The 26,265-nt window shown below is 39.7% G+C and overlaps 1 protein-coding gene across 1 annotated transcript; it reads right to left on the reverse strand.

Moving 5' to 3' along the window:
* Positions 1–2,225: 2,225 nt before the first annotated feature.
* On the reverse strand, positions 2,226–2,984 carry LOC119727329 (tigger transposable element-derived protein 6-like). The gene has a single exon (XM_038199181.1). It carries the CDS (start codon positions 2,982–2,984, stop codon positions 2,226–2,228), a length of 759 nt encoding a protein of 252 aa, XP_038055109.1.
* Positions 2,985–26,265: the final 23,281 nt, after the last annotated feature.

Raw genomic sequence — 26,265 nt, forward strand, 5'->3', positions numbered from 1 at the left:
TCTCAGACTGGCCAACTAAATCAACGGGGCCAGTACATGCCCATGAAACTCAGGCTACTGCAACGTCTTGGGCCTTTCTCAAAGGGGTTCCCATGCACGAGATATTGCAAGCAGCGGCCTGGAAGACAGCTTCCACGTTTGTCTCATGCTACCTCAAAGATGTCTTGCAGACTGAGGGGCAGATGGGCCGTGTGGTCATCACAACTTCGATGCCCTCGACTTACGAGAAAGACCATGATGATTGGGTAGACCCGACTGGCCAAGGGAGATGCCGGAGTGATGGGACGATCCCTATCAGACAGTAACCCCCTTCTTTTTCGGTGAGTTACCATGTCACTTACATCGTATTCGCATATCAGTTTACATGTACAGGTTTCTAATGGTGTGCACGATGGGCTGATACTTTCGGTGTTTTTTCACTGCTATTTTGAGGTTCCTATGAAAATCTCGCCTATACCCTCCTCCTTTCAGTGCTAATCTATGCATATGTAGGAATTAGCATGTAAGAGAGGGCCCGAAGTGGACTACCTCAAATCTGAAGGGATTTGGTAGTCCACGAGGGGCCGATACTTAGCTGCTAATTCTCCCTCCCTCCTACCCCACGTTGGGCGTGGGATTTCTTGTTTTTACGCTTTCAGAAAAGAGGACGATATGCCGCTTGATGGGTATCGGGTAGTGGCCCAGAGGGCGCTGTGGTAGACATAAAATCTCGCGGGTATGGCCTGCGGCCTATAAGGAATAATGCATATGTAGGAATTAGCAGGTAAGTATCGGCCCCTCGTGGACTACCAAATCCCTTCAGATTTGGGGTATTCTGTGATCAGGGTCGATGATACTAGGCTTTAAGACAATCAGAGGATTTGTGCCCGAAATTTTGATTAAACACTATCCAGCTCTCCGTTTAGTACCCCCAACCATGCCTTGATTGTGATGTGCATTTGCATTAAGCCCAACTAGTTTTAAGAATATAATGTAATTTCATCTGATTGAATTATAGGCATGTAATCTACTGGTACAATGGCTAAACTACAAACCAAAAAGATGGTCAAGGTGACTTGAGAACAGGCATTTAAAGATTTATTTTATAAATTGAGAAAGCACCCAAGATCAAGCTCCCTCTTTAAATTGGCCAATATGATGTAGTCTTCATCATCCCAGTGTTGTCCAAGACTCTGTGTTGTCCAAGATTCTCCCGGTGCAGAGTTCCTGGTCCAGGGTAAGTGATGTCCTTAAAAGATGCAACATCTCGTTCCCACTGTAAGAGGAGTTCGATATCTAATCCATCTCCGGAAACCAAAGAAAACCAAAATAAGTTCAACAGCTTGGTGATAAGAATTGTATGATCTACTCTGTCAAACGCATTGCTGTAGTCTGTCGCCACAAGTGTAAATAGTGTCAGCATTACGAGCCAAAGTGTCCATTACATTAGTCAGGTAGTGAGTAGCTGAAACACCCTTTTTGTTCCCAAACCGTTGAGGGTCATGCTGGTAGGATGCATTTGATAACAAAGTTTTCTGCAACTTTAGCCAAGTAGTCAGTGAGTGAAATTGGTCTGAGTTTATTGATGGTAGGTTGATTAGTCTTGGGAACTGGGATGACTACGGCTTTGTTTCCACTGTGATAGGAGGCTGCCTTTGTCAAATGATTGATTGATGATGTCACATATTGGAATAATCAGTTCACAAAAGGAACTCGTGAATCAAGCACAGGGGGAATACAGTCGACTCTTACTTTTTGTTGTTGACTTTTTGGAGCAATTGGGTATTATTGTTTCTGAAGGGATTCTTTGAAATTGTAATTATTTTGGTTAACTATAGCGCAAATTCGTGCCAAGTGACATTTTGCTTTTGTTTTGCATTTGCTGGAATCGGGCAAGAGAGGGCGCTAATATTATTTCCGGGTTTAAGTGTCTCCATGTGTAATTGAACTTTGACTTTTTACAGCAATTGGTGATTATTGTTTCTCTGGAGGGATTCTTTTAAGTTAATAATAATACATAAACAAAAGTAATAATTTGGGATTAACATTTGTACAATGTATATGTGGTGGGGCTTTTGAAGTTCTTGGAAACCTGTTTTCATTGGGATTTTTTTTCGGCGGGGAGGGGTTCTTTATTTATTTAAAGATTTTGATTTTTTAATTCTCCGGAATAACCTTTTTTGGGGGCGGGGACCACGGTATGTTTTAAACTTTATTTTTTGTTAATAACTTTGCTGCTGCATTGTTTACTTCTGGAAAAAGTCGGTGATTCTCCCCTGGATGCTCGTCCCAAGCTGCTCCTCTGACAGGTAGTCCATGATGCCAGCTGCGTTGTGGTAGACCTCATCTGTCATGTTGGCCCGAGTGCAAAGGAAGTGTTGCACTTGAGTCATCATGTTGATGCACTGCCGGACAGTTAGTTGTTCTTTCTGGGCCTCCTCTGCTTCCGCCGTCTCCTCCTCCTCGTCGTCATCTGGACCATCGCCTGCTCTCTCCGCTGTTATCTCCGCTGCAATCTCCTCATCACTTGGCTCGTCTGTCACCTGAAGATCTGTATCCACAGTTGCATACTCTTGGAAAGTGTTGGGTAGGTTCATGTAGAGAGCCAGACGTTCCCAGATATTATCTAGGAATCGTGGTTGTGGTGCTCGTACTGGCTCGAAGCCTGCTTTACGGAAGCAGTTGGCGATACAATCTGTGTGAACCATATTGATGGCCAGCAAGACGTTGATGGGCTGAGGTGTTTCCCCGGCGTCGTAGGCATTGAGAAGACTCTGTAGCAGCTTGCGACGGTAATGAACCTTCATGTTCATTATCACACCTTGGTCCATAGGCTGAAGCTGTGATGTCGTGTTCGGTGGCAGGAACTGAAGGGTGATGGAGTTTAGGTGGGGGACTTTCGGATGGGCTGCGCAGCTGTCTACGAAAAGAAGAACTTTCCGTTTCTGCCTGGTGTACTTCTTGTCTAGACGGCGAACCCACTCAGTGAATAGATCAGATACCATCTACGCCTTGCGGTTGGCACGTACTATTTGGGCCAACAGCATTGTGGACATTGACCTTTCGAAGTTCCTTGTAGATTTTCCAGGGGAAAATTGAGGGCAAAGTGACAGAGTAGGCAAATAGATGGTGCACAGTCGAGCCGGGGGATGTCTGCTGTAACTGATAGGAATTGGTTGTTGATGGGATCAGCATGGGTGTCGGGAGGGGGTAGGCAAGGAAGGGGCGCTTCCCCCCCCCCCCCCCCCACACACCGAAAAGTAGGGGGAAAAAGGAGGATAAAAAGGAAATAAAAAGATGCGCAAAGTCCTATTACTGTTAATTAAATGGGTTGGGGAGGTGGAGGCAATGTCCCTGCCCACCCTCAAAAAATGATAAATCGATAATATGCTGGGGAGGGATGTGCTTTTCCCCTCTAGAAAAAATCCTGGCGATGCCCATGGGCATCAGCTATCAATTTGATTGGTTGATGCCAAGGACATCAATTATTGAGTTTCGTGTATGATTACCATGTTTTGGGGTTGGATTTTATGTTCAACGCGACCATGATAAATCAAATTGGGTTTTGCCCTTGGACCGACGTATAAACACTGTATACTCAGTGTATTACCTCCCGAGTGAAAGTTTGAAAAAAAAACACTCGGGTGGGACTCGAACCCATGTCCTCCTGCTTTCTAGTGCAGATGTCTTACCACTCGACCACCGAGCTAACGGGATCGGTTGGCTGGTTCGAATCTGATGTACATAGCAGCGGGTACCGCATAAACTATTATAAGATGGAATTTGCATTGGGGTGATGTAAATCAAATTGGGTTTTGCCCTTCACCGACATTTAAACACTGTATACTATGTCGCATGATAGTAGTGATAGATACCATGATAGATAGATACCATGATAGTAGTTATTTTGTTCAGTTATTATGGCTTTTTTCCCCTTGTTTCTGAGCAACTTCCACAATAATTGTTTTTTGTGGTGGAAGGCCACCTGTTGTTTACGTATGATTCAGTCGCGGTTCTAGAGCCTATATTTTAGGGTGGCTAGCAGGGGGTGGATTTTGCAGGGAGGTGGGCTGAAATGACCAGGTTTTTTTTCTCCAGACACTTAGGCCACCGAAAGTCAATGGGGGTGGGGCGCTCGTACAGTATTTTCAGTTGGGAGCACTGATAAAATCCTGCAATCATGCACACTATATTACCGAATAGTGTACAAATGCTCCCTCTTGCAACTATTTTTTTTTTTAAATTGGGGGGGGGGGGGGGGACAGTTCGCATGCGACATCACCTAACATTTAGTTACTTCCATTTTTTAATTTTTGTCTATTTTTATCCGGGGGGGGGGGGGGGGGTGGTAAGACCCCCCGTAGAACCGCAACTGGTATGAGTCGTCCACGGTTGCTCTTTGTTGTGAAGCATGATGGTGTGGCTTTGTGCAGTGTGTTGTAGAATGTAGTTGACTTCTGGTCAGCCTCGTCTTCTTGAAGCACTCCTCGAATTTAGTTTGGTTATTCATTGTCCGAAGTTGCGAATATTTGTGTCTGGAAGAGAGCGAAAAAAACACACTTCTCATGAACATTTGGCATTTATGGTGTGAGATTTGTGGGTAGCCAGAGTACATTGTAGTGGTTGCTCATGTCGATCAGGGATGTGATCGTGGATAGTCCAAGAGCCAGGGGTCATTTATTTTTTGGAAATGACCAAGTGTTTAGTTGGTATTTTTGGAAAGGTTACACCTTGGGGAACTGAAATTGAATAGTCTTATGGTAACCTGGCGGTGGACCTGGATACCAGGAGCAGATAAGTGACGTCACATTAGCAGTGATTCGGACATGCAACAGCTGTCGGGTTGGAAATGGATTGTGCACGCAGAGCCTATGTATTACTGACACGGCGGCTGTTGAATGTCGTACTCAACGATGCACAACACTGAGAAGAATGCGGGCCATGTTTATGTTCTACTTCCTATTTAAATGAGTTCATATCAATAGACGAGCATTCAGAGGAGATGTCTGAGTACTATGAACAGCATATTTGAACATTTGATCACGCTAATGTAGGTGTTTGTTGCCTTTTTTAGACCACGGATAAATCATTAAAGAAACCAAAATTCCTCAACTTTAAGACACATAACTTGGTAATTTAACTTATAACCTACAAACAAACACAACATGTCAAAAGATTATTCGGTGACCAAAATTGGGTTGGCCTTCACTTCTTGAGTTATTTTGCTTGTATAGTATTTTTTTTTTTGTATCTGTATCAATGCATATTTTGTTTGTATCTTTAATTATTTTGTCAGCTTTTGTAAAGCGCTCCGATCTTTGTGGGGCGCTATAAAAATGCCTATATGTATGTATGTATGTATGTAATCTTGTACACGCGGGCTCATTGGACTTGCTTGCTTGAGGGATCGAGTTCTATAGAACTTGTTGGCATTCTGTTTGATTCGGTAAAATCCCCTCCCAAGACGGTCTTCAATGCTACTTTAGCGGACCTGGGAAGTCACTGCACAGCCCTCCCCACCTGCAGCTGATGGCGAAAACTAGTGCCTGCTAAACCTTCAGGTGCAGGTGCGCATGGAGGGATGGGGTGCTAAAACATCTCATGAATGCAGATAATACAGAGACCAAAAACCTCCCTCGCGGAAGATGTCTTCATTCAGGAACAGAGATGGTTGGTGTTCTGGCACTGCTTTGATGTTATTTGTGTGTGGCTCTGGAGTCGCAAGTACTACAATCGCTGGGGTAGGACAGGCCACCTTTACTGCCCTTGGCCCTCATTTGTGACTCAGAGTAGCTGGCTCACTCGAGGTCTTGGGCAAGATGCGAAACTTACAGTCGAAAGTCCAAATCCTGTCGACGCTTCTTAAGTTCAGTCATGGTGGCTGTATATAGGATTTTGTGGAACCTCCTAATAAATCCCTTGCATGTCGGTTAGGCATGTGGAGTGTTTCTTGTTTTGCCCTAAATTCTATTAATACCCAATATATTACTAGGCCGGTCAACAGAAATTACAAATTCATAATGTATAGCTAAAAGTGATACCATTTAAAAGATCTCTCCAAGGCGATTCCAAAACTGTTTACCTTGTATCTCTGGGGCATACAGATTTCGAGATATGGTGATTTAAAATCTCCGGAAAACGTTGTTTTACTATACCAAAACTCGTTGTTTTGACCAAAAGTGTCAAAATACTGTTTTTTCAAGGCTATAATTTCATATTAATACAATTTAACAAACTTAAAGCAGCCATTCCCTTGAGCAAACATCCCATATATTACCAAAAAAACAAAAAAAAAAGTACCAAAATACACATAATGTAAAATAGAGGGTCTTGAAAATTACAATTTATGCCATCAAACCTGCTTTAGTCATTCAAAAACAAGGAATTTACCCCAAAATTGTGTTTTTGAAGGTAAAATAATTCTGGGTTAACATGGTGCATGCTAATTGTTCTGCAGGCTTTGGGTAGAGGTGTGTCTCTATTTTCCTCTTTTCACATCTGGTATGTATGCAATATTCATCATAATTGTTATGAATCACCAAAAAATGAGATAAGTCTCTATATTCATGCGTTTTGAGGATTTCGAAGCTACTTAATATGCAAAAACTGTGTAACAGTAATACTACATAATGTATTTCCTTGCAAATTGGTACACAGTGGTGTTTTAAGATGCTTATTAAGATGGCATTAATTAAATTGGGCCTTCACCTTTGCTTATGCTACTAATTGGCAGATTACATTTGTCATATGCAAATTAGCTAATTAATATGCAAAAACTGCATAATGTCAGAATGGCATTACGTATTTTTGTGCAATTTGGTACTCATAGGTGTTTTAAAATGGTTATTATGGTGACATAAGTTAAAGTGGGTAATCACCTTCTTTATGCTAATTAATAAACAGATTATGCTTTTTTATATTCAAATTAGCTTGTTAGTATGCACAAATGTCTGGGTGTACGTGTACGAGACATCCGTGTGTGTACATGAGATCAAATTTGGTGTGCTCTCTGTAGTTATGATAATCTTTGACCCTATATGTATTTTTGGGGCTAACCTGTATCGCTTAAATTAGTTCCAAATCATGATTTTCCCAGTCAACCTTTAGAGCATAGGGGTCTAACTCATCGTAGCCGTCGTACTCCACCATATAAATGGTATTGCCTTGCTCTGCCAAGTCAAAATCATGATCACTAATATCCAACATTTCCAGTTCGGTTGCAACTCTGACAACAGTCCCTTTATACCAACGTCGCTCTTTTTTCCCAGATTTAGTTGTTATTTCAAACCGTTGTCTAATTCGTTTGCCTACAATGTCTACAGGAAAGGGTATTGTCTTTTTAACAATGTTCTTCCTTTTTTTGGGTTGCAGCATATCTTCACTACCAGTGTGTTTCCTCTTCTTGATGTCATCAGCCTCAGCAATCAATCTTTCACGGAGCCTACTAACATCTCCATCTTTTGCATGTATGTTATTGCCTGGAGCATCCCTCAATTCTGATAGGCTTCCGGTATTCATTATTTGACTCCATTGTTCCAAAACAAATAGCAAACTTTCAGTGATGTCATCCAATGGCCTGTCTTTTCCATCTTTAGATCTACAGTAATGTTTGTATGTGACATTGGGTACACTGACATTAAACTTGTAGAACTGGAGCTGGTTACACAAAGCATCAACTTGTGATGAATAATGCCCATCATACTTCTTTAGCAATTGATCAACATCTGCCTTAGTTTTACATTGTCCGTCATCTTGAATGGCATCCATTGCTGACTGTTTTCGTTTGATTCGTGTGACCTGAAGATTTTCCTTGTGTTTTTTCTTGTCTTGAATAGCTTGTACCCGTAATTCATTCAGCTTCTTTTTCCGTTGCTTATGTTTTTCAAGAAATGACCTAGCCTGTGATATTGCACTAGCAATAAGTTGTTTCTTGACATCCTCTGGTTGCTTAATCAAGTATGCAGCTGTGCAGTTGTTAGTATAAAGCAGCATTGCTTCCATGAAACACACATTTGCAGTCGGCATCTTTCTAATGAGCCTATCAAGGCCAGAGAAGTCCCTCTCAGAAATGTCATTATTCCGTGGTACGGTTGATGTCATTCTGCGAAGATCTTCAGATGGGTTGGGGTCGCTCCATTTTCCATGAAGAAAGTCGAATAATTGCCGCTCGCAAACTACTAGAAAACTTGCACAAAGTACTTGTACCAACTGCTCAACAAGTGCCTCTTCTTCAGAATTCATTTGTTGATATAAACTATCCCAAATGGCATCTTTCACTGGCTTTGCATCCTCAAATAGCACTGCAGAGCCATCCAATATGTCTGCAGGGTTCGTAGCAGCTTCTGTTAGAAATTCTCTAAGACGCTCATAATACTTGTGAAGGTCAAGAATGTGTTCCTTACGGCTGCTCACTATGGAAAGTGGTGTTGTAATATGCTTTTCAAGCAAAGCCATGGCATGGACCTCTGCAAGAACAACGTTGCTCTGCAAATCTTGGAATATTGCCCTGTGGAGTTTGTTTGTGCAGTCTAGGCTTTCAAGCAGTTCTCCCATCGTTGCCCTGTGGAAATAGACAGCAAAACTGGCTTCAAACACAATGTTGAACCTATTATGTTCAAAAACTGGTAGGTAATTCTTGACATCTGTCTGCTGTAGTACTTTGTCAAAATCTTCAGGGATTCCATGAGGCATTTTGGCAGCAGGGCCAAACACTTCACAGGCAGTACGGACGAGCCTCAATCCACATGGTTTTTCACAATTCCATTTTGAAAATTCAGGAAGGGCCTCCATCCCAACTAATGAGCCAACCACATCTCTCAATTCCCCTTCCCACAAAGTCAATCCCACCTTAACTCTGTCAGCTAAACCAAGTAGAAAGTGTTTTCCACAATAAAAGTCATTAATCTTGGCCAAAGATGAAATTGCTTCTTTGGACAAGTTGTCATATCCAGGTAATACATTCTTTTCTAACACTTCTTCTCTCCAAACTTCTAGTTGTTTTACCCATGGCAGACTAGTTGGGCCTCTGTCAGTCATTGTGTTTTTTATATTCAATAACATTCGCTGGACCGTGGACTCCTGGTCACTCTCATCCACACTAATTGTTTGTGCCAGCTCAGTTAACATATCAGCAGTCACATCTCTTTGGATTTCTGCATTGCCAGATAGAGTCTCAGATAAGTTGGTGGAGAATGAACCTTCATCTGTGCTGACTTGAACACTCCAAAAGTGTCGCTGCCGTTTGGTAGTTGCATCTGTATGAAGTGTGGCATTGTTACTGTTCAGTAGCGCCTCAGCAACTTGTCTCTTGGCTAGCATATCTGCCTCCAAGGCCATTAGCTTGATGATGGTTTGTTTTGGCAATCTGTCGACTTTCAATCCTGCTATATTTTGAAGCACACTTCTGATTAGCTCTGACACATGCCTTGTTCCTACATTTCTGGACAGAAAATCATAGCAAACAAGCCTGATGGCATCAGTATATCGCCCACTTTCAAAGGTCTTGATTGCATTGTCTTGCATGCACTCTTCCAGTTGACACTGCAAGTGATCATTTTCAATGACGACTTCATGAAGCTGCTTTTCCAGCAGTCTTGAATTTCGTTGTCATCCATTGTATTTAGTGTTTTTACTTGACTTCTGTAGTAGTAGACGCGCTGTTGGGAAGATTTTGTTTTCTTTTTTTGGTTCCGTAGTTCGTTTTGAAGTTTTTCAATCCTTGACATCATTTCCTGTCTTTCACGTGCTAATTCAACTTTATACTCTTGAATATCATTGCGAAGATTTGTTATGCAGCCTTCTCTATATGATAGTTTTTTCTGCATTTTAGAAGGTTCGAATGTTGAAAGTTTGCCTGACTTTTCAATTATTTTTTTTCTCAAACTTTCCTGTTGCTTGTTCAGCTTTCCAAGTTCAGCCTGAAGAGTCCTCTTTTCAATTTTACTCTGACAAACCTCCTCAACCAGTGAATCAAACTCATGTGACAATAAGCCATATTTGGACTGCATATTTTCTATCTCCTCTTTACATGTATCTAGCTCCTCCTTGTAGTTTTGTATTTCCATGTCTTTTGCTTTTATGTGCTCAACAAGTTTCTGCTTTATTGGTGAGCTATACTCCTTTTGATATATGTTGTCAGCCTGTTCAACTGAAGTTCCTGCCTCATCAGCCTTTCTTGTGGGTGGATTATACTTCATTTGAAGGTACTCTCGTCCACGAACTGTGCGCTGCCCATGTAGCTGTGAAGCACGACGTCTTATTCGTATCCATGATGTAGTGAATGTTTGCAATGGAATATTCATAATATTCCTGGCAGGAAACATTCGGTGTGCCCACTGTTGGACAAGTTGCCAAGACTTCCCCGCTTTTGATGCATGGGTTGTTAGTTCAGTGATCACCATATTCGTGATGGATTCTGATTTCTCTGGTGTCAAAACATCTGATCCTTCCAGCCATTGTACATTGATGCCCAGTTCCAAACAAGCAGCTCCAATTTCACCATCTTTCAAGGCATATATACTATTAATAGTACATTTTAACTCCTCAAGAGATTTCACTGAGTTGATCTTGCTTCTAATACATCTTACAATGTTGTGCGGAATCTTAGCGATTGCTCTGTCCACACAAGCTAGGGCCAATGGAAGTGTAGAAGTCAACAGGCCGGCTTCTTCAATATGATGAAGGAGATAGGCACCAATCTCGTAAGTAATGGGTGCCTTGATGGGAAATGGAGCACTGAAGTCTTTAGAAAAGAAAAGAAGGGAACAAAAGAAAACAAAGACACAGCCTATTTTATGATGCGAAGATAGAATTTTAAAAATTTATAAAAAGTGGAGAAATCTAAACAAAAACTTACAACTTAATACATGTAATAATGGTTATGAACATGAACTATGTTAAAAAATGAATACAGGCAAGATTATTAAATGAACTTGTAAATCAATTTTAATTCTTTTTATTTTTAACAGGCATGATCTTCAACATTAAAACCCTAAACATTAACAACACACTTGTGGATTAACTAATTCACATTTTGAAAAGTGCATGAAGAATTGTTCAACTTCAAATGAAAGTAATCAAAACTAATTCAAAAAAAATCAAAATGATAATGACGCTTAAACAAAAGTACATTCAGTATTGTTATTATATATTGGTAAGTATCATCATCAATGGATGGTCACTTGTATAAAATTAGTATCTTGATATGCACTGATTCTGCTATTGTTATTATGAGTGTGGAAATATAATAAGAATAATAAATATAATAAAACAATTTGTATAGTGCCAAATCCGTCAAATTGACGCTCAAGGCGCTTTACAGTTAAACAAATTAATATAAAGAAAACAAATTAAACAAAAACATTGAATATGATAAAAACAAAACAAAGAAATAAAAAGAGTTATGTGTGTTGTTAAATGAATGAATGAAAAGTGTAATGAATGCCATGATCACCATTCTCCTGTATAATCCTGATAATGTTATCCCTTTCTTGCTCCGATATGCCTAGACTTTTGGCAAGTTGTCGGATGTCTCGAGGAAGCAGCTTCATTTTATTTTCATTAATTCCTATTCTGCATGTTTTTACAAAAAAATACAAAATAAAGTAAATCGTGTATGCCTACTTAACTATTGTTAAACAATGACATTTTATTTCTACACTTCAAAGCACTAATCTAATTTACAAGATAAAAAATAATGAAGTACTTGTTCACAAAAACCCTGAGAATCAGCCGAATTTCACATTTGTAAATAAGGAAGACTCTGCTAGGGTCGATGTCAGGCCATTAACTTTTTTGCATTTGTAAATAAGATATGAATAATGCATCCCGGATATTCCAAAATTTAGGGGTGTTACAAATAGAACAAACATTTTTTAAGTTAATTTCTTTGTTTGGAAAAAAATTATTGTCATCTCAGTTCTCTTAATTGTTATTGTGATTAAAATCACGGTTTTAATTAATTAATTATCTTTAGTTCCCGATAAAAAATTATATATTTATATAACATCACAAAGCGCACACCCCTCCCAAAAATGGTATAGCCCCCCAAAGCACGCGATACCGTTGTGCAACAGGATGAACACACACACACACACATACACGACAACACATGTACGTAGTATATGTACATGTACAACGTGCGGCCTGTCAGGCCGATCGTTACTCTGTGCTCGTGAATGTCACTCACGTAAAAACGTTCACATTTCAGTGGAGATACAATTTTCAGATGCTTTTTTCATCGTGAATGGGCACTTAAACTGTACAAAAGGTTAGTTTTTATGGTAGGGGAAATACTCGATTATACATGTGAGGTTGCGCTGAGGAAATTACTCACCCTTTTCTCGGAGATAGCAAGTGAAACTTCTTCTGCACGTTCTAACTTATTGGTCGAGCTAAACCCCCCAACAGCGCATGCGCCAAATGAAAGCTCAGGATCTAAGCTTTCGAATGAGACCTCTTGCGGTGAGATTGAACAATGACATCACCAGAATTATGGCGATCGAAATTTCATGGGAACATTTTGTGTCGGCAACGGTTTCGTGAAGCTGAGCTCCGTGCTGCGTATACTCAAGTTCAGAATGCTATAAAATTTATATTAAATATACAAAAATAACGAAACTTTCACAACATATGCAACCTATAAGTTTATTTTATTTCCAAAAAATTCACAGTCATAGCTTAAACAACAACAAAATTACAGCAATTTCAAAACAGCTATCTGTGTTGGCGATAGTCCGTATCCAGGTTTTGTTTGTGTGAGTAGTTGACTGGCCTAATATTACACACTTAAATGGAGCGAATGTTCAACTGAGCTCAAGGTGGTCTCAATGTGTTTATCCAAGGGCGGATCTGGCGCAACCCCCAAACAAAAACGAACCCAATTTTTGTTTTAAGGCGACGTCGCAATAAAGGCAGGCACTTCGTACATGGCCACCATTTTTTCCTCAACATAATTTGGTTAAAGTGTTCAGAAATTGTCTCAGATCGCACCACAGAACATCTAGAATCCCAAAAAATATTGTAGCGGCCCCGAACCTCATTCCGTAATTTTTGGACCCCCTTTTGGGGTGACCAAAAATTTTGGGGCCCCACCCCAAGAAAAATGGTGTTCTGGATCCGCCCTTGCTTGTATCAAAGCGTGCCACAAGTTGAATTCGGAACCCGGACTAGAGGAACAAAAAAAATAAGGAAACAATCTGTAAACTTCAAATGTCATGGGTCCTTTGTTAAGGACCTTTTGTTTTGCTTCCCTGACAGAATGTATTTACTAGGCAGGTTTAGGATGATATAGCAAGCCTAGTGTCATTATTGAAAAAATTATGTTTGACTCTGCTGGTGTAGATTCGTTTCAAGTATTAAAGTTCAGGTTCTGAAGAGTTGTTGCTAAGGATTATGCGGCAGCCGCTGCTAGACAACATACAAAATAAAATTATCCTGGTCACAATGATCTCGGAGGTGAGATATCTTATTCATATGACTCCAATATCTTCTCTTTCTGTTCATCTATTGAATTTTGAAGAAAATAATTCTTACACGTGGCCCATATTCTTTGCAGTGCTGCGCATCGGCCATATTTTTATCATCCTATGTGACGTCACTTATCTGCTCCTGGTATCCATGTCCACCGCCAAGTAACCATAAGACCAGCCAATTCGAATTCCCCAAGGTGTAAACTTTCTAAAAAATACCCACAGATTCATTTTAAGAAAGTTAATCAGGTTGTGAAGGGTTGTTGCTAAGGATGATGCGGTTGTTAGGCAACAAAAATCTTAATTATAATGATCATGTGGTCTTGGAGGTGAGATAATTCTTACAATTTCTCAGGGATCTCTTCTTGAAGTTCTTCTATTTATGTGAATAAAAGGAAATAATCCTTAAACATTGGCAGTTTTCTCAGTGCTGCGCATCAGCCATTATTTTTCATGCGCTTGTGTGACGTCACGTATTTGCTTCAGGTATCAAGGCCCACCTCCAGATAACATTAAGACTAGCAAATTTGAATATACTTAAATAAATATAACCTTCCAAAAATACCACAAACACGTAGTTATTTCTACTGTAGATTTGTATTTGAAGAAAGTAAGTTATGCAGGTTCTAAAAATTTGTTGCTAAGGAGGATGCTGTTGCTAGGCAAACACCTACATTAGTGTGATCAAATGTTCGAATATGCTGTTCATAGTACTCAGGTGCTCAGACATCTCCTCTAAATGCTCGTCTATTGATATGAACTCATTTAAAAAGGAAATAGAACGTAAACATGGCCGTGTTCTTCTCAGTGTTGTGCATCGTTGAGTATCGTACGACAGTCAACAGCCGCCGGGTCAGTAATACATAGGTTCTGCTTGCACAATTAATTTCTGACCCGACGGCTGTTGCATGTCCGAATCACTGCTAATGTGACGTCACTTATCTGCTCCTGGTATCCAGGTCCACCGCCAGGTTACCATAAGACTATTCAATTCGAGTTCCCCAAGGTGTAACCTTTCCAAAAATACCAGCTAAACACTTGGTCATTTCCAAAAAATAAATGACCCCTGGCTCTTGGACTGGATTTGTTTGTAATGATCATATCCAGGTTAGCATTGTTGCGAGTTGAAGAGTCGACCACCTGCTTAAGATCATTACTGGAGCACAGTTGTGTGATGTCAAGTTTATGGAAATCTCCAAGGAGGGTCATTCCCACAGTCAGATAATGGATTTGTAGTAAGCCTGAAGTATGCACAAGGTGATGAATTAGTGTAAGACAAAGGTTCATCAGTGGTGTGCACTTGACCTGCTCTATGTTGACGATACCGGCCTTGTCTCACACTCTGCGCAAGATCTGCAGAAGGTTCAAGATAAGTTTGCTGCAGCGTCTGCTTCCTTCGGACTGACTATCAACACCAGAAAAACTGAGGTACTCTACCAACCAGCACCTGGAACCCCATACACTGAGCCGAACATCTTGCTAAATGGGGAGCCACTTAAGGTCATGGACTCCTTCGTGTATCTTGGTAGCACCGTTTCCAGTGACTGCAGTCTGGAGAAGGAGCTGTCCATGCATATCCGCTCGGCCTGTGCTGCTTTTGGCTGCCTGCGAGACCGGCTGCGGAGTAGGCGTAGCATTACTACAACAACAAAGTGCAAGGTTTACAGAGCCGTTGTACAATCCTGCCTCCTGTGTACAGCTCAGAGTCTTTCACGCTCTACCGTAGACACATCCAGCACCTATCCAGGGTCTTCCTACGGCACCTGCGAACCATCCTCGGTGTCAAGTGGTCTGACTCTGTGACAAACAACAAGGTCCTACAGCTGGCCGGACTTCCCAGCATCGAGGCAATGCTCCTAAAGCGACAGCTCACCTGGACTGGTCATGTGGTCAGAATGGAGGATGACAGAATGCCGAAAGCTGTGTTGTACAGTGAACTATCGCAAGGACAATGCAAAGTGGGACGACCAAGGCTCCACTACTATGACTGCACAAAGAGGTATCTCAAGGCTGCTGGTATTAATGTCCAGCAATGGAAGAGTATAGCCAAGGATAGGACCCATGATGACGTCATCGTGACGACACTCTTCGGTACACAGTCTCACTAGGGGGTCTTTACATGGGACAAGTTTCATTAGAATACAAGTTTGTTTTAGGTCCAAAATGCTGCAAGGAACAAAACGTGTACAAAGTCTGAGGGATTTGGGATAGAAAAAAAGGGATAGAAAAGAAATAAGACAAAAAAATCAGAACAATGCTTTTTCGCTTTCAAACTGCTGGACGCAGTTTATTGATGACGTCACCAGTAATATGCAGAGCGGCTCACAGACTGATGTGTGTTCCTTGACTTCTCCAAGGCATTTGACAAGGTCAGGCATCACAGACCATTGGAAAAACTCAAGTGGTATGGCATTAACACATAACTGAACAACATATTTCAGGCAGTGCTTGTGGCTGGTTTCACCTCTGGCACTGTCCAGTCACATCTGGGGTACCACAAGGGTCGGTACTTGGGCCGTGCCTCTTCCTGTTTTACATCAACGACATTGTTAGTTGTCTCACTTCAACAACATGTCTCTTTGCTGATGACACGATGCTGTCTCTTGCAGTAAAGAATGAAAGTGACACACATCTTCTTCAGGCTGATCTCAACTTGTTATCTACCTGGGAGAAGACTTGGCAAATGAAATACAACTCGGGAAATTCAATTCAGGAAAAGTGTGAGGTAATTAGCATCACAAGTAAAAAAAAATAAAAATATTGTCTACAAGTATACTCTTCCTGGTAATGAAATCATACATGTGCAATCATGCAAATACCTGGTTGTCACCATTGCACCTTATGTGAAAAGGAACAATCACATCAACAACAATATTGCATCAAAAGCCACAACCTGCTTAGGCCAAAAAAAAAAGTCTCCGGTTTCTGGTATGCGCGCGTCGCCGTAGCCATGCGTGTCGGCAAAATGAAAAAGTTTTTTTTCAATGAAAGATGATGTCTCAAAACCGCCAAACTCACTGGTTTGACTGGAATCCTGCTGCTGCACAATTTGAACGTGTTTTAATATGGGGTTATGATCGAGAATAAGCTGGCCTCTCTGGACTCCCATATGTTTGCACTAAGTTTAGTCGGGCACCATCTGCAGTCATCAGCCGACATTTGAAGCAAAAAAAATAGGTTAAAAAAAAAAAATCACTTTTTGGGCAAGCTCCATACCAGAAACCGGAGACTTTTTTTTTTTTTTTTTTTTGGCCTTAAACTCCATAAGACGTAACCTCAAAGTCCGCAACTCACACATCAAGCAATTAGGATACAAATCTCTTGTTTGGCATCTTATGGAATACAGCTCAGTAGTCTGGGATCTGTACACAAAACAATCTTAGTAGTCAACTGGAAATGGTGCAGAGGTATGCAGCAAGATTTGTTTTGAATCGCTATTCGCTCTTTTCACACTCTGCCATTGGGCATGCAGAGCCTCGATCTGGTAACATTACACAATAAAAAATAGCCGGTTCAGTGATCTGAACCCCGACACATGAATTACTGAGCCGGCTATATCTATTGTGTAAAGTTGCCAGATCGAGGCTCTGCATACCCATGACAGAAGTGTGAAAAGAGCGAATTATCAGACCTCAAGTGTTGGAGCAATGCTGAAATCTCTTCAGCGGTCATCACTTGAAGATAGGCGTAGAATAGCAAGACTCACGATGTTCTACAAAATTCACCGTGGTTTGGCTGCCGTCAACATGCCAAGTGAGTCCAAGAATTTAGATGCTCCTAGCCAAACAGAAAACTCACAGGCTTACAAAATCCCATCTTGCTCCAGAGAATATTTCCAGATGTCTTTCTTCCCCCACATTGTAAGTCAATGGAACAGGCATCCCGAATCTACTGTAGAGGCTTGCAACCCTTCAAAGTTTAAGCAGATGTTAACTAATGGGGCCCCAATGTCAAAAAAAGTAGGCTATGCACTCCATCCTCAAGTTGCACACCCACCAAATTTTAAAAATGAAAGTTGTCAAGAAGTGTCACTTCAACATACAAAATTGAAAAATACACAATTGAGTAAGTTTGTATGTTATAAATTAGGAGACATTGTCTTCAAGAGAAAGGGACCTTCAAATGCAAGACCTTGAATGAAGCCTTGTTGCAGTACAGCAAAGAAGCTGGAAAAAGGATGCAACAAAAGGGGAAAGAATATTTTTAACATTCTTAGTGGTACTTTCAAAATTCATTCATCTAAACTGTAAGTTTTTGTTGTAATCAAATGAATTCACATGCTTGTGGCTTATCTTTTGTGCTAGATCAGTCACCAGTGTGCGTTTCTTTTTTTTTTTTATCAAAATGAACCGAAGGGTATGATGTGATTCAAATTCTAAAATGTCTTATTGTTGTCTTGCAAATTAAAATAGAGCATGCTCTTTTCCATTATGCACCCCGAACTTGGCCTGGCGGTGTGTGTATCTGCTTAACAGACAGGTACAGTACAGGTGTATACAGGTGTAACAAAACATTCATATTCTCTTGATGCTTATTAAACCAATTGCACTGCTCCATCCAATTCCGGTGGCAAGTCCAGTAGGTTATTTACACAACATAATCCCGGTCATCTGTTCATCATGCCAAACAACAGTGTTCTCTGATAACGTCCACCATTAAACCAATAGAAACTGTTGTCAGTAAGTTTCGTTCTCACAAAACAGTCTCTAGAGATGGTCCTGATTTCACCAACGTTCGGGAGATACCATTGTCACCACCTACTACAGAAACCTCTCTTCTACACTCTTTGGAAAGTAGAGGTGAGGTTGCTCAACAAAATAAGACTTAATCTTGAACATATTCCTACAGTGTATTTAAATGCTCGTCCATACCGTCTTCAAAGCAGAAACAGGAACAATCTCATAAGTGTCGAGTATTCCAATTTGTCATCAAGTGGAGAATCACTAAAATTTTGTTCTGTCAATGTCCAATCAATAAGAAGCAAAAACACATTTCTCAGAGAGTTTTCTGAGCATGTTGAATCCATCTTAATTCAGTCAGCGAATCCCTTGCTGATAACTGGTGATTTTAACATTCATGTTGACAATCCAATTGATCCTGATTCGGCAAGGTTTCTGAATTTACTAGACAGTGTGGGCCTGGAACAGCATGTTTATCAGCCGACCCACAAACTGGGTCATACACTTGACCTCCTTTTGACCCGAAATCCTGACAACATCATAGCTGCTCCACCAGTTTCAGATGTTTATCTCTCTGACCACGCAGCAGTCGTATGCAGCATTGCAGCATCTAAACCATCATTCAAGACGGAAGAAACATCTTTCAGAAAACTAAAATCAATTGACATTGATTCCTTCATTGAAGATGTTTCATCATCCAGCTTGAGTCAAGACCCCCCACAGCAACTGGACGAGTTAGTGCATTTGTACAACTCTACATTATCATCGGTGCTGGACAAACATGCGCCTCTCTGCACAAAAACAGTGACTTCGAGGCCACGTGTTCCATGGTACAACAACTCAATCAGAGACTCAAAATGACAAAGGAGACGGGCTGAGAGAAGATGGCGAGCATCCAGATCAGAGACTGATCTCAGAGACTTTAAAATCAAGAGAAATCGTTCTTCTTATCTCGTGAATGAAGCCCAATCTGACTATTACAGCGATATGATAAATGCCAACTCTAGTGATCATAGTAAATTATTCAGGGTGACCAAATCTATGTTCGGGCAAGGCAAAGAAATTCCCTTTCCACCCCATGACGACAAGTTTAGTTTTGCCATGTCATTTGGAATTTTTTTTTTTTTGTAGAAAAGGTGAACAACATTAGAGTTCAACTTGATGACACGAACATTTCCCAAGAAAGTTCTATTAGTCCAGTCATGGTAATGAATACTGACCATATTGATCTGCCATCTTTCTCTTAATTTAGGAAACTTGCATCTGATGATGTTAAAAAGATAATGGATAAAGTGTCTACAAAATCATGCCCATTGGATCCGATGCCAACCGTCTTGCTAAAGCAATGCGTCAACACACTTTTACCGGTCATCACAAAGTTGGTTAACTTGTCACTGCAAACTGGCACTTTCCCTATGCATTGGAAAGAGGCCCTTGTTTTACCAGTTTTAAAGAAATTTAATCTTGAACTCACCATTAAAAATTACAGGCCGGTTAGTAATCTTTGTTAAGTGTCAAAAATCGTTGAAAGGGCTGTTGTTGATCAAATCCAAGAACACATGTGTTCGAATTCATTGTACCCAGTCTTTCAGTCAGCTTATAGAAACCATCATAGTACTGAGACTGCTTTGCTTGCTGTTCAAAATGATATTCTTTTAAACATGAGCAACCAACGAGTTACTTTATTAGTTCTTCTTGATCTCAGTGCAGCGTTTGACACGATAGACCATGGCATACTTTTACATCGATTACGTTCTAGTCTGGTTGTGTCGGGTGAAGCACTGAATTGGTTTCAACCATACTTGTCTGATAGATCATATAGGACCTCTGTTAATGGAATTAAGTCAGAGAAATTTCAGTTGAAATGGGGGGTTCCACAAGGATCATGTCTTGGTCCACTCCTCTTCACCATCTACACCAGCAAGTTATTTCAGGTCATCAAACCACATTTACCGAATGTTCACACATTTGCAGATGATACCCCATTGTATCTGTCTTTCAAACCAGACAAGGATGCAAATCAAACCAATGCTATAAGGGCTCTGCAAGATTGTGTGGAAGCTGTAAGAACTTGGATGCTCACCGATAAGCTCATGATCAATGATAGCAAGACAGAATTTATTATGATTGGTACTAAACAAGTAAATGTCAATCACATAACTGTTGGCAATAATGAAATTAAACAAGTGAATAAGGTCCAGAACTTGGGTGTCAGGTTTGATAACAACCTTAAAATGGACACCCACGTAGCAAAAACATGTAGTGCTTGTTTTTATCAATTGTATAATATCTGTACCATCAGGAAACATCTTTCTCGGGAAGATACGCACACATTGGTTCATGCTCTTGTCATATAGTCGAATTGATTATTGCAATGGTTTATTATATGGAATTGTTCAATCCCAACTTGACCAACTTCAACATGTTCAGAACACTGCAGCAAGATTAACTTGTAACCAGCCCAAATACTGTCACATTACTCCATTTTTGTATCAACTGCACTGGTTACCAGTAATCTATCGAATTCAATTCAAAATTCTGTTGTCGGTTTTCAAAACACTGCATAAACTTTGCCCTAATTATTTTGTTTACATTTTCCATCCACGTAAACTCACCCGGTACTCTCTCAGGTCTTCAGATCAACTGTACTTACAGATACCAACAACAAAAAACAAAGTTGGTAAGAGATCCTTTGCTATTGCTGGTCCCCGACTCTGGAATGAACTCCTAATTGACATCAGGCAGCAACACAATATCACTAGCTTCAAGTCGAAACTGAAGACCTTCTTATTTTAAAAGGCTTTTAACATGTAAATTGACTCTGTTGGATTTTAAATAAGTGGTCAGTGGGCCAATAGCATTAAATTTGACATTTTAAAATTTTCTGTTTATTTTATTGAATGGGGATTCCTCTTTTCAACGTTAACAGTTTATGGGGTTTTAAATGAGTAACTTGTATTTTATCTGTAGTATTCACGTACCGGTTTATCTTAATGATTTGACTTAATTGTTGTAGGTTTTCGTGTATTTTTATTGAATTTTTAAATAAATTAAAGTCTTATTGTTCTTATTGTAAGGCGCATTTGATCAATTTTATTTGGAAAATGCGTGGTAGAAATGTTTATATTATTATTATATTATAATAGAGATCAATGGTAGTGTATAAAGCTGAGAACAAATAGTCATTGGACAATTGTCAGGGTTGAGGATGCACAACCATCCTGTGTTCGTGCCAAACCACCTACCACATTGCAAGTGAGCTAACGGTATCATGGTGTCTGCCCACATCATGGCACAGTGCAGCAGGTAAACAACAACCAACCAATTAGTGACTTAAATTTAAGTATGGGTGTAGCATCGTGCAATGCAAGACCGCAGGGGTTATATAGCGCCCTCTCGCACAACCTCAAGTGGCTATATATAGCCGTGATGTCACACCATGCTTTATTTAGCTCTGTGTGTCAATTATGTGAAAAATCAAACCTTGCTTCATTTTGAATGATCATATGATAAAATCTAGGTTCCATAATTGTCGGTAAGAATCATAAAATATCCATTAATCCTTAATTGTCATATGTTGATAAATATTCAGGGCGATAAATTGCAGTAATTTGGAGGGTGTCTTAAGCAAATTTGAGACAACTTTATTGCATACAAATTTCGTACTGTATTATTGTACATGTCATGAATGTGATTTGGGGTTACATTGCAGTACATGTAACGTTATAGCCTTATTAATCTTGGTTTGTAATGTCTTTGTTGTATTTTTAGTAAACCAGTTGTTGTATTCTGTGTTGTGCAACAAGCTACCACATCTCCTGGCAAGGAACTGTAACCATGCATGTAAAGTCTGTATGGCAATTAAACATGTAATGACATGTACTTCAGCCTGAGTGGAGATTAAAGAGAGTAAATAAACAAGGATACAGAGCAGAAACTGTGTTCAGACCTGGAGCACAAGTTATCGCTCGTATGTAACTGTCCCATTCTATATCAACTGTGACTTAGATATATATATTATTATGTTAATCATATGATTTGCACTTTTCTGTTTTTATTTCAATCACAGTTTACGGGCAGTAGAGAATATGAAGCAAGGGATGTGTCCAAGCAGTGCATGTGAAGCAGCATTAAAGCCTATCATCAAGTTCTATCCTGAATTTAGTGGGGCTCTTGTTGCAGCCAGCAAACAGGGAATTCATGGTAAGTCAATCGTTAAGTCAGTATGCTTTGGAATCACTAGGGACCAAGTAGTAGTATTTGTTGTTGTTGTTATTGTTGTTAATTTAAATCGTAAATTAAATGATACAAATCATGACGTTAGAATTTAATCATTATTACTACTAAAAATGGGGCTCGCGCACTCGCTGGTGCTGCGGGTGATCACTTTGTGTACAAAACGAATGCGCGCAACATACACACTCCCGGTGATTTTGTTTCAAAAAGTCAGATTTTTTCATTCCTCATTTATAAGTTAAAATTTAAAAATGTTCCTCGTAATTGAGAAACATAGTTCAATCGTGTAATAAACTTACATATTTTCCCATTGTGATTGGGATTGGGGTCAAATTACACTGGTTTTTGCTGTTTGAAAAGACTCTGAGTAGGAAAAAATGCTGCGCGCACGACATGTTACGGCAAGAATTGTCTGCCCTGGTGACTGTGTTTGACTCGGTCTCGACGGTAGTATTACATTGCAGACGTCAAGAAACCATACATGAGTTCAAAGCTGATTAAAATGTCATTCAACCATCCTTGTTCCATGATAATTGGCCTACGCGTTGCAAAGTTAAGATTCTTTTTGTTTTTCCCCAATACTTTTTATTTACGAAATAAATTGATAATAAAAATGGAACCTTGAAATTATAAATTAATGATATCGAAGCTTGAATTTCTTTTTTTTAAACCTTTAAAATATGATTTTATTTTAGAGTTATAGACATTTGTGTCGCAATGGATTTTTCATCTGTCTGACATCGCGCGTCACGTAAGCATCACAGTTTCGTTCCCAGCACGCGATAATGTAAACTAAACTGGAAAATTATCACATTTGAGATCGAGTGCAGCCAAAACATTGTCACGTGGTGCGTATTATTGCATGTAATGCATATTCTACACTGGTTCCCTTAGTGACCAGTTCGTTATCGGAAACCATCCAGACTCCATCGCATGTGGTGTAAACGCCACTTTTCCCCCACATCGTAGTACAGTGGAACGCCGCTATAATGAACATCATATAATGAAAATGTTCGTAATAGTGATAGTTCGGTATAGCGATTTTACGCTGCCAGTGCTCTGGTACTCACTTTTCAATAAATAGCGCCCTTCATAACTTCACCCTGCACACCCTGGTAGTTACTGAAAGACAACTTCGAACACGTGCCAACTATTGTATTATGTAATTACACAGTTTTGAGCTTACTACCTACATCGATGGGTGACTTTCCCCTTCTATGCCTTGGGGAAATAATAGTCACTTGTCGCTCTTTCGTTGACGGTTTTTAACAACAATGGTCGGTTGGTTTTGTACACAAAAATTGGGAGCCAAGGACGATGTTCAGTATAGCCGAATGTTCGGTATAGCAGTGTTTGGTATAGCGACGTTCCACTGAACCTCGATCTTAATAATCGATCTCTCCTTGTATGTCATGTGGCTTATCAAATAATTTTATGGCCGTTTTGAGAGTGATATCTGATGATTTTGTAATTTTGTTGGGTTGTCCGGTACAGACTCTATGGTGGAAACGAAATTGATCTTAAACTTCAAAGTACTTTTGCTACTTGCGATCATTTCACTTTTTGCCCACATCGTAGTACCTCGATCTTAATAATCGATCTCTCCTTGTATCTCAGGCGGCTTATCTAATAATTTTGTGGCCGTTTTGAGAGTGAAATCTGATGTTTTTGTAATTTTGTTAGGTTGTCTGGACCATAGTTGAAATCGGTTGTGGCTATACAATAGCATGTACAAATGATAAGTAGGCCATAGGAATTATTGCAGGATAATCATTACGCATAGCCATAGTTAAGGCATGAGAATTGAGATCTGCACCAAAAAAGGGATAAAATAATCCAAATATGAGGGAAACTTTGTTTTATAACCTAAATGCATACCCAAGTTATCTTTGTTTAAGTTTTTGTCAAATTGGGTCATTCAGAATTGGACTTGGGCCCGGGCCAGTTTTACATGTTAATGCCAGGGGTGTGAAATCTCAGCTTTAAAGCTGATTTCAGCTTTTTTTGTATTGGATTTCAGCTTTTTTTCCTCACTTGCTGTGTACAAAAGTATAGGAAATTTCCAATGTTCAGCTTTTTTACACCTTTTCAGCTGTTTTCAGCTATTTTTATCAGTGGTCACTCACACCCCTGTAATGCATATGCCGGACTGAAATTTGCCCATTTTGGCCAAAATTAGCCCCCAAAAAGTAGGTGTTTTTTTTTTTTAGATTTTGATTTTTGGGGGGGTCTTTCGTGGGTCCACATAGTGTAGCTTCACAAAATACTTGTCTGATTCAAATTTGGTGAACATGTGTTCTAGTTAATAGAAGTTTTGTTACTATTAGTGCTTTTTTTGTTTGACTTGCCGTCAGTATTTTTTTAGTGTAAAAGTACATATTTAACATCCATTTTATTGCATATTATGATTTTTAACAACTCATAACCAACTGAAACCAATAGTATTTCTGATAAACAATGGAAAAAAGAAAGAGGAAGTTTACCTAAGTGGTTATTTTCACTTTAACAGATGTTTAAATATGCCTTTTTATTCAATATCACAAAAATGTACCATTTTCGTACACATTATCTATACAAAATAACGTCATTTGATCGACATATATTTGGCCATAACTCTGAATTGCAATGGTCAATTATGGCCATTTTACCATCATTTGTTTTCTTTTTGGGTGGGCTTTGTAATGAAAGCAATCTCTTAAGCAAATAAAACCATTTTTAAAAGTTCACCAGCCCTACTAAAAACATGCTAAGACAAGACATTGCTGATTAAAACTGAAGTGTAAAATTATCAAAAATTATCATTAAAAAGAAAGTAGATCACAGAGGCTAGACTCATATTAAAGTTATTATTTTAACATTCTGGCCAGTGATAGAATGGTAGATTTCTTGTACCGCTCAGTGTTGAATCTAGGTATAACAGTACCAGACACGGTTGTGGACCTGAGCTTTCTATCAGATTTTTTTGCACATTCAAGATTCATAAGTTGCAAACGGTGTCCTTGCTTTTCTAGGGATTCGATTTTTGTGACCCATTCTAGCTTTATTCGTCGGTCATAGAAGTTGGGATGACTTTTTTTTTTAGATGATTTAAGTGTTTTTGAGTGGGTTCTGGCATTTCATTCAGGTCATTTTGCAGCTTGTTTTCAAAATACACTGTCACAGAAAATGTCCAAGACCAGGATGATTCATACTGATGGTTTTCATTTAAGCAGCATCTGACTTTATTGTGACCTTTTGTCGTGGTTGTGGTTGATGCACAGGCAATTGCACGTCTTTCTTTACATATCTGGGTAAGGGATTGAATTTGCTAATCCAGATGCAGAGTGCAAGATGGCATTAGTAGCACTCCTTGTGGGCCGCACACCATTTCTTCAGGTATTGGCCAGTGATCTGATATAATGTGTTGAGGTCTGTTTTAGTGATGCCATAGACTGTGAGGCATAACCTCAGAAATGGTAACTCAACATTCAAGTATAATTTCAGCTCGAATTTGTCCCAGATTTTTAACTCATCAATTCTGTTTAGACCTGTGGTTATTTTGTTCTTAACAAACATCACCATGTCTCATGTCTTTCCATTGAATGTCGAAACTATGTTGTTCATGTTTTATAGACGGGAAATCAAAGTCATTGATTTCGAATATTTTCTCGGTAGGTAGGTACTAGGTGTGCCACTACTCAAGGACAAAGACTTGCACTTTAGAGCATTAAGATTAAGATTCCTGAGACACAATGCTGTTTATTATCCATTGATGACTTCTAACATCGGAGATATTTAAGTTGAAGTCATCTGCAAAAGGAGTGGAGATATAATTGTATTCACGTAGTCTACTTCATTCATCTTACCCATATAGCAACTACATGTGCATATTTCCCTTTGCCAGCAGTGCCAATTCACTGAGG

The sequence above is a fragment of the Patiria miniata genome, unplaced genomic scaffold, assembly GCF_015706575.1.
Source record: "Patiria miniata isolate m_02_andy unplaced genomic scaffold, ASM1570657v1 HiC_scaffold_20, whole genome shotgun sequence".
Taxonomy (NCBI): Eukaryota; Metazoa; Echinodermata; class Asteroidea; order Valvatida; family Asterinidae; genus Patiria; species Patiria miniata.